Below are 10,181 nucleotides of genomic sequence, written 5' to 3'. Positions count from 1 at the left end.
TTAATGAGTTAAGAATATTTTGAAATACATGTCAGTAAACAAAACATTTACTCGAATAATTATTTTATGAAAAAAATATAAAATTTAATTTAGGTAGAAAATGATAAATGACAAATAAACTTGAATAAGCGAAATGTTTTAAATGATATTTAAGAGACCTTCCTAAATAGTTTAGACCATTTTCATTTTCTTCTAGATATCTTATTATTATTAGTTCCTACCAAGGCAGAAATACTTATGCATTCATTGTCAATCCAAATATGACATTAACACTAACCAATCAAATCTAAGAATTTAAAAGATTATATGAGATTTCAAATGTTTATATCTTTTTCTAATTTTCCATTATTTTATAAATCACATTTTTCATCCATTCTACTGGTCCATACTATTTTTGGTGGGGGAGAAAATTAATTTTCTTCAACAAAAAAATACAAATATTTTCTAACAACTTCATCTTGTATTAATGAATGTATTGATTATAACTTTATCTTTTCCACATTTGTGACAAGTTGATAAGATTTTATTTTTTCAATCATTTTATCTTCCACCTCACACAACATGTTTAATCAATATTAATTATCACAATCTATTAAATATTTTCAATTTCTTATTTTAAATATATTTATTATTAGTTTTACATTGATGTTTATTTTTGACTATTTGATATAACTTGTTCCTAAAACTTCATATAATACATAAGTTCAAATTATACTTCTACATATATATAACTAATAAATATGTCTTTTTAATATAATTTCAATATGTTATATCTTTGCATTTGAATTTCTAATTTTTTTAAAACTTTGCTCTTTTAATAAAAGTAGTTAAATTATTACTATTATTTTACTTTTATAAAAATAAATTAAATAATATTATATTTTAATTATATTTAATAATAGTGTTTGTAATATGTTTAATTGATAAGTGTTACAATTTTTAAATTATATTATTTATTATTATTAATATTTTTTATTTAAACAATTTATCATTTAGTTTAAATACATTTAAAACTTAAATATATATTTTAATATTAAATTAATAATTATATTTTATATCAAAAAACGTATTAAATAAATAACCACAAATTATAAATAATTCAATTCTAAAATATATAAAAATTATTATTAGGTTTTTATAAACTATGTATTAAAATTAAATAGTTATATTCTATTTCTTATTTATTACATCATATTTATTCATCAACATCAAATTTATATGTATTACATCTATTTATTATTTACAAATGTACATATTAAATTATATAGATATTATTTCATAATTAAAAATTAAAAAATTTGAAAATACAAAACATTAAATAGTAAACCTTCTCTAATTGTGTAAAATTAAACAATTAGTTTTAATTATAAAATATTTTTATACATTTTATTTTTTCTTATAGAAATGTGAGTTTTAATATAAAAATTAAATTCTTGGTTTCATTAATTAAAATATAATATATTTTAATTTTTTAATAACCATGATTTTATTTTTGACTATTTGTTTTATTAAGAAAAATAATTATATTTAATTCTCTCTCTCACACAACTTATGTTGGTATCACTCTATCTTACTATTTTATCTTTCTTCCTCTTCCTCCTCTATATTATCTATCCTTTTTTCCTCTGCATATATGTTTATGTTGTTATTGTTGTATATTACTATTTATCTCTATCTATATCTCTATCCTACAAGTGCATTTCTAGGCAAAAATTAATGCATTCATAATGTTAATTTAGATTCTCACTCATTTACACCTCTACAACCATTATGTGTTAGGCATGAACTATGATGCATTGCGTCTCTTGTTAATCTTTATAGAAAACCAATGATCTTGTGTTTATCAAAAAAATAATAATTACGCCGTAGGCGTTTCCTCTATGAAGTTGAGAGGCTCAGTTTGACATCCAACGGTTGACAACCATGGAGAGTAAATGACTGCCATTGAGACGCTTTCAACCATTGATTGAAAAAGTTGACATAGACGTTTACAATCCGACGACGTGTGATGTAACTTCGCATCAACACACCTCACGCAAGCTTTGTTTGATTGATAGATTTCGTATTTCCAAAAATACGAAACTATCTCACACATTTATATTTTATTGATTTTGATTGGGCATTTGTCTCATACATTTTGCTGCCATCAATGTGTTTGTCAGCAAACTCAGCCGTGGAAAGTAGAGTTGTCGTCGGAGTGGTTGTCGCCGGGAGTCGGCTTATTCCCCTGCTTTTTGGACAGCGAGAAGAGGACGATTACTTTGCTTTTTATAATCTAATTTGATGTTTACTGGGAAACTTGCCGCATCTAAGTTTTTTCTTATCTTTCTTATCTAGTGTTTCTTTAAGTACATATCGACTCTCGCAGTAATATCCATTCAATACATTCCTCGGCAAGAGTGAGGGCAAATGTTGTAGCTGTGGACAGTTATAATGGAATAGTGGTGTGCATGTCGGTTTTGCTCTGTTTTATTTCATTTTGAAAACAAGTCTGTTTTATTTAAGTTACTCACCATGGTTTCAAATTCCACTTCATGTCCATGACTTGTTTAACACAATGCATGAAAGAAGTTTCCAATCATTCACTGAAATTATTACAGGATATACACAGAATAATGGATTTGATGAAAAAAATTTAGAAACTTTTAAGCAAATTCAGTTAGCAGATGTAAAGCCAGACTCTACATCCTTTGTCATTATCCTCGTTGCCTATGCTAAAATGGGAGATCTCGAAAGTGGAGCTAAAATGGGAAGGGGGAGTGGACACCGACCGCCCATATGAATCCCTCCGACTAATTTCTCTGCACTTTCCTCCTGACCTCTTTCCTCTCACCCACTCCACACTTATGAGAATCCATGCAACGAGGCTTTGTTGCTCCTGCCATCGCTGCCAAAGCCACCGCAGATTGAATATCACCCGCCACCTTCTGGTTACCACTACATCTTCTCTCCGTCAAATCCTTACTCCCGAATGACTACTTTAGTGCCGCAGATCATCTCTTATTTTATAGAAATTTCAGCTTCTTTGTTTTGATGGATTTGTTTTGTATATTATTGTTTAGTTTTTGGAGGCAAAATAGAAAGTAAATTGGAAATTTGGTGTTGAGCTTCTAGGCAAAACTAGGTCGTCTTGTTCCGGTTTGTTAATAGTTAGGATTTGATTTTTCCTTGTGTTGAAGATATAGAAAATATTTGTAAAGGAGACACAAGGAAAGAATGAGAGTGAGAGACAAAGAAAGATGAAGATGGAGAGAGATAGAGAGAGAGAGGGGCAAAATATAGAGGGAAGAGAATGAGAGAGTAAGGGGTTAGAAAGATGTGTGGAGAGGGACACTAGAAGAACAAATAAAATGTTTCATTTTTGTTACTTAAGAACAAATTTTACACCAAAATACGGCGTACCTATTGCACACTCGATTGCTAGTTTTATGTAATTGTATTTATTAAAAAAATATTATAAACAACCCTCCGTCAAATTATTCTCATGTGTTCATATATAATATTGGTCAGGAAAATAAAATGTTATGTATTTTAACACACCATACCAGAGAAAATAGTGCTCTGAATGGATGCAAAAGAACCAGAGCTGAAGTTAAAAAGAACCAGAGCAGAAGTTATTGTAAATAATGTACGGTAAATGTAAAGAATAAGGTCATTTTCTGTCAAAGATCGTGAATCTCTACGTTCTGCAGAGACAGAAGAATACCAATTGAATGAAAAACACTGACACATCGAACGTTTTCTTCTACGTATGGATCTCAATTTTGAGGGTTAATAGTTTCATATCCAATCTAATTACACCAAATTTGAAACTTTCAAAATCACCAAAATATCCTAGCTGTATCGAGTTTCGTGCTTACTGACTACATCTATGTTTACTCCAGTTTATAGCTCAAATATATTTTCTCGATAGTACTTCGCTTGATGAACTTTCGTTTATATTCCACTGAAGATTTTCACATTGCGACGTGTGTGCAGCCTTGCTAATTCTTATGTATCAAACATACACTCCAAGAGTTGAACAGGTTAGAAAAATTCAGTCCCATCTACTTGTCCGCATGTTCTAGCATTCATATCATTGATATCCTCAATCTGATTTGTACTATCTGAAAATCTTGTTCGAGACACAGTGCAATTCTGTTGTGATTGATGTCTGGATATCCTTTATACAGCTTTACTGGGTGATTTTCTAATTGATTCTTCGCAGTGGAAACTGAAGATTAAGCATGGATTCTCAAGTCATCGTCGCCCTTATGCTTTCTCTCATTGGAGGAGCAAGTACATCACTTGGTATGCCCTTTCTTCCTCCCCATTTGTGGAAATGAGGGCTGTAGCCTGCTATTTTACAATAATAAGGCATTTTAGAGCTCGTTGCTGCTTTTGTTGTTCAGTCTGAAGGACGCACGTGTATTTGTTTATATCTTTATAAATTGGACGAGCCTGTGTCTAGAGCATCTTACTTTGGCTGCAGTAAAGCAAAATCCCTTTTCTACGTATTTAGCCATTACATCGTGGGATAGATTCAGATGAAGTTTTATAACTCAAATTTATAATATGTATTCCAACTTGAACTTCGTCAACAGATTGGCTATCTGCAGGATTGGGTTTCAGTGATATTTTGCTTGCGATTTCCTTCAGAGTTGAACATAGGTTTCTTGTATTTTATGAAAGGAACTTGTACAGCTTTGTACGATTATGTGACCTGGACAGTGTCCACGAAATGATAATAGGAAAACGTATTCATCATCTTCATCACGATTGCAAACCCAAAATTTCATTCATATCGAAATGAGCCCTTTGAAATCCATTAGTCTTTAGTCTTGATTTATGGAAGCTACTACCTCCCATCAATCCCAGTTTCACAGCTATGCATGGGGCTAAGTGTGCAGCTCCAAGATTGTGACATCAAACCCCCGTTGCCTTCCAGTCGGCTCGGAACCGTTAAAATCATTTTGTCTTTTACTGTCAACAGTATGTATTCATTTCTATATAGTCTATATGTAAAATTTCTCCCTCTCGATCATTTTGTTAACAATGCCCGGTACGATGGCACTAATCAGGCAGATATTATGGATGCAGGTGCTCTTTTTGTGGTGCTCAACCCCACTCCCAACCTGAAAATGCTCGGACTTCTCCAAGTAAATTTAGAACATTACTCTCTGAAGTATTGTTTTAAAACAGATTGCGATCTAACTCCCTCATTGAGCAGACTGCTACTATAATGATGAGGCACGTGTAATTTGACTATGCAGGGATTTGCCTCAGGTCTTATGCTAAGCATCTCGTTTATGGACTTGGCTCATAATGCTATTAATTCTATTGGTTTCTTGAAGGCAAATTTGTGGGTAGGCATGGATTTTTTTGCTCATTTCCTCTGGTACCTATCCAGAAAGTTGGCAAAAGTGTCATTCTTATAATATTGTGTCTGATCAATTTTGAAGTTGCCTTGCCACCGGCTTTTATCTTTAGAATCAGTGTGAATATTATCATCTTATCTTGTTGGCTTATTCTGTTATATTTGCTGATTTCAGTTTTTTGGAGGAGTTATAGTATTTGCTTTCATTGCAAATTTTATCCCCGAACCAAACTTGGTTCCTTCTCAGTTTCAGAAAGCAAAGAGTGGAAAGGTGAGATCCTTGTTTTTATTGAGGCATTTATTTGTCAGGAACACAATTTTGAGGGGACATAAGCAGTTGAAACAGTAATCTAAAGTCTTTGTGTGCTTTTCCTTGCTGTGGATACAGCATCAGGATAATGGAGGCAAGGATCTGATGAAGAAACACCAGAAGCAAGTCCTTTTCAGTGGCATAATAACTGCAATTGGTATGTATCCTGTGTCTATGAGTTGAAACCTTTCTTTCTTTTTACATATAGATATTTTAAGACATGTTCTAATGTAGTCTAACAAACATTGGCACTCTGAAAACTTAGTTTGCTTGTTCGAAAATTTCTTTCTGGAATTTGTGCAAAAAAGTTTTAAGGAATATTATATTTTTACTAGCACAACACTTGTCGGTGCAAGGGTTACACTGATGGGTGTTTCTTAAGTTCTTTTATTTGCTGATGAGTTGAAGTCATTCATTATCTTAGTTGTTTTATTTGCCAATGAGTCGAATTCATTCACTATCTTAGTTGTTGATGACTTTCTTGTTTTGAAAAGTGCTATGGTAGAGTGCTACAGTGCTATTATTTTTCAGTATTTCGAGATCAGGGATTGTTTTGTAATCTTGTGAGCTTGGAAACCCCAGTGACCTAACCTAAGTCTCATTTGTGAAACTGGTTTATTATGCTACTAAATATATTTGCGACCAGGGCCTTTTTCTTTGTTCATTTAATGTAATGTCCCCATTTTAGCAGTTGACCAAGTGTGTGCGCGTTAGCCTTGTTCTACATGGTCCCGAGGGCTAACGAAGGGTTTAATGGGATCTTGGAGTGTTTTGGCCTAGTCATTTCCAGTTTGGGCCAAAACGAAGTTGATTTACTTAGTTTCAGGCATACTTACTATTTTTAGTAAGTCGGCAGGACACAGTGCAGATCAATTTTGGTGATTGGATTCGATACTCCTCGGTGAGAGCTTTCCGATGAGCTATCACTCGCATTATTCGGAGTCCAATTGCTAATACATTTTAATGCCTGAAGTTTTATTAAAGTAACGTCTAATTTAATTGTAAAATATTAAAGTGTTACTTTAATATTTATTTTATGGTGATGTGTACCCAAGGGAGACATAAGGGGTATTTTAATATATGTTTTATATTACACATCTTTTATCCCACATTGCCCATAAGAGTTGAGGGGACCCGTGGGAATAGAATAAAAGGAAGCATTTGTGGCTTCATTAGACAGGTTGAATATGAGAAGAAATTGGTGTGTGAGTTGCAGCTTTGTTTTTGGCATTTGAGGACGTCTATCCTCTCTTGTAACATTCTAGACGTCATTCCCTTGGGGTTTGGCCTTTGGAATTCTTTCTTATTGGCTTCATTATCAGGCAGTTTAGTTGCATTTCCGGCTACAGGCAGATTTGATATTTTGCTCATATCTTCTTCACTACTTGTCCGACGCTTATGCCGCTTGGAGGGAATGGTATTATGAAGGTAGTGGACTGATTGGAGGACAAAGTATTGTAGCAGCAAGTTCGTAAGCATGGGCTGGAGTATTATGACAATATTGCTGAAGTAATTAGTGAGTTGATAAATCTGCTATGTATTTGATTTTATGAATTCTGAAAATAACATTTTATTAGCAGCAGTTCATTTCCACTTTGCATATCATTGTAGTTGCTTTCTTGTTTATGTTGTATGATACCAATTCCATGCACGAAACACAACAAACAATAAATGTTTGATTTTCGGAATTATAAGGGGTTTAAAACATTAAACGGAGAAATAAGAAGTTGAATGCAAATTGTTTGACATAATTCCTTTCAGCAATTTGGTTTAGTTTTTTGGGACATCCAGGGGTGCCCATTACAGTGGTATCAGAGCTATAAGTCCTGCCATCCTGTGGAGGTCTTATAGGGAATTTGGAACAGCCGGATAGAGGGAAAAGTAAGTAAAAAAAACACAGGCTAAGCATTTATGTTTGAGCATGCGACAGGGGTCTTATAATTTCCGCGATACCAGAGCAAGACAAAATAGGATTTCAGACTTGCAAAGCAAACAGTCTAGTACATCCGTGCAGGGGGACATTGAATCCAACCATACAGACACAGAGGAGATATTCTGTGATCAGGACAATAATATGGGTGATCGAGATGACAGGAATACAGGATTAGGCGGAGGCAGAAATGCTGGTCCAGATCAGGGGGAGGTACTGTTCCGACAGTTACTGGATACATTAGAGCAGGGGCAGCGTATGCAGCAGGAGCAGAATAGGCGAATGGACATGATGTTGCAGCTCATGGCTAGACAGATGGGTGTCAATATTAATCCAGGTGATGCCAACAACAGAAACAATAACAACGAGGGAAACAATAACAACGGGGGAAACAATAACCATGAAGGCCAAGGCAACAACAATGGTCCTGAGAATAACATTAATGGTAATAATGGACACGGCAACAATGGGAATGAGGCTGATAACTTTAGACACGTTGCACGCCCAGCACGGACTGTGAGCTCGAGACCTCTTCTACCCACTTTTCCACCCAGAGATCCGGTTCATCCAGTAAACGAACCGCAGATTACCGAGTTACAGGATCAGTTCAGGAGGGACTGGGAGGCTAGTGGACCAGAGTTTCAGGCGGATATTTCTCTTAGAGATTATATGGACTTGAGGATGAGACACATGCCTAAAGCAGGAGGGAGGAATCAAAACTTTGAGCTGAGGAAGAAAGTTGGAAAACTTTCTTTACCTTATTATGATGCTTCAGGGAAGATGACTGCACGAGCTTGGGTGCAGAAGGTAGATACATACTTGCAGCTTAATCCTATGCCTGAGGAGGAGGCTATCAAGTATGCGGCTATGCACTTGGATGGCGTTGCACATGAATGGTGGCATCATGGCATGGTGACTTTGGGGCATAATCAGATTACATCCTATGAGGAATTCACCGAAACATTGATTGGGAGATTTGACACTAAGGATCCCGAGTTACATTTCAAGGAGCTAGCACAGTTAAAACAGTCAGGTTCTGTGGATGCTTACATTGCCGAGTTTCAGCGCTTGTCTGTACTTGTTACTGATATCTCTCCTAGGAGATTGGTGGTGTTATTTTGTGATGGTCTTGCTGATCCATTACGAGGTTGGGTGAAGGGACATGATCCACTCACGTTAGCTGAAGCAACTAAAAAGGCATGAGATTTAGCCCCTTCGGTATACAAAGGAAAAAACCATTCAACAGATTCTTCCTACCGCAAGGACAAAGACAAAAAATCATTTCAGAAAGAGTATAGCAAACCCAAAGAAGGATCAAAAGGACTAGACAATGAAACCTTGAATGAACTTCGAAAGAAGAAGCTGTGCTTCCATTGTAGAGAGCCTTGGGACTTATCTCATAAATGTTCTCTCAAGGCTAAGGCAAATCAAATAGAGTATTTTTCAGCAGAAGAGTCAGAGTCAGAAGGGGAGGATCAGCACTCCGATTCAGATGAGGGTAACACTATAGAGGAGAGCAACATTCCTAAGGATGATAGATCGTTGGCACGCTTGACAGGGGCCCAAAAGGCAATCACATTTAAGGTCAGGGGTACTATCCAGGGGCAGAAAGTGATATCTCTTATTGACACTGGGGCTACACATAACTTCATAGATTCACAGTTGGTAGCCAGGAGAGGGTTACAGACAGAGGAGCATGATGGGTTTAGAGTCATGGTGGCTAACGGTGATAAGTTATTATGCACTCGGAAGATATCTAATCTTCGCATCAGGTTTGGAGATGGCTACGAGTTGGAAGATGAGTTCTATGTTGTGGACATGGGAGATTATGATGTCATCCTCGGCATGACATGGATGGCTTCACTAGTTGAGTTCACACTCAATCTAGCGAAATTGGAGATGAGATTCCAGCATGAGGGGAGAACTGTGGTACTTAGAGGGCTTTCAGATGGAGGTTGCAGAATAGTGTCCTTGAGGAGAATGCAGAGACTTTTTCGTCATGATGACATAGAGTGGGCGGCAGAGTGCCACATTATGCCAACTTCACCAGAGCCACAAGAAAAGAGTCATCCACTAGATGTCCAGAAGATACTTGATAGACACGCTAAAGTATTTAGCGATATTCCTCATGGGGTTCCTCCTGACAGAGGGATGGAACATGTTATTGAGCTCGAGGAGGGAGCCAAACCAGTTATGATTACTCCCTATCGTCATCCTAAGAAACACAAGGATGAGATAGAGAAGGCGATTAAGGATTTGTTGGAGATGGGGCATATCAGGCCCAGTAAGAGCCCTTTTGCTTCAGCAGTAGTATTGGTAAAGAAGAAGGATGGGACAATGCGCATGTGCATCGATTACAGGGCACTAAATAAGAAAACAATTAAAAACAGGTATCCCATTCCTAGGATTGATGAGCTGATTGATGAGTTGCATGGGGCATGCTTCTTCACCAAAATTGATTTGCGATCCGGATACCATCAGATCAGGATGAGAGAAAAGGACATTGAGAAAACAGCCTTCCGATGTCACTATGGCCACTTTGAGTTCATGGTTATGCCATTTGGTCTAACCAATGCACCTGCTAC

The 10,181-nt window shown here is 35.8% G+C and overlaps 1 protein-coding gene across 17 annotated transcripts in view; it reads left to right on the top strand.

Moving 5' to 3' along the window:
- The first annotated feature begins 3,487 nt into the window (after positions 1–3,487).
- LOC149561983 (ZIP metal ion transporter family) overlaps positions 3,488–10,181 on the top strand; it is a 173,512-nt gene continuing 166,818 nt past the window's right edge. For 2 of the 17 annotated variants that reach the window (XM_089825518.1, XM_089825508.1), the window contains exons 1-7: positions 3,525–3,749; positions 3,885–4,025; positions 4,173–4,290; positions 5,080–5,138; positions 5,253–5,345; positions 5,532–5,627; positions 5,745–5,823. In XM_089825518.1, coding sequence (XP_089681644.1) covers positions 4,227–4,290; positions 5,080–5,138; positions 5,253–5,345; positions 5,532–5,627; positions 5,745–5,823 — 391 coding nt within the window. In that variant the 5' untranslated portion in view covers positions 3,525–3,749; positions 3,885–4,025; positions 4,173–4,226. Of the gene's footprint in view, positions 3,848–3,884; positions 4,026–4,172; positions 4,972–5,079; positions 5,139–5,252; positions 5,346–5,531; positions 5,628–5,744; positions 5,824–10,181 lie in introns of those variants that run through there. The other 15 variants (XM_089825516.1, XM_089825515.1, XM_089825505.1 and 12 more) reach the window with 15 other exon arrangements.

This window comes from Cupressus sempervirens, chromosome 4 (genome assembly GCF_028749045.1).
Source record: "Cupressus sempervirens isolate cs-2001-9-10 chromosome 4, ASM2874904v1, whole genome shotgun sequence".
NCBI classification, from domain to species: domain Eukaryota; kingdom Viridiplantae; phylum Streptophyta; class Pinopsida; order Cupressales; family Cupressaceae; genus Cupressus; species Cupressus sempervirens.
Note: the sequence above shows the minus strand (reverse complement) of the source record. Positions and strands in the feature narration are given on the sequence as shown.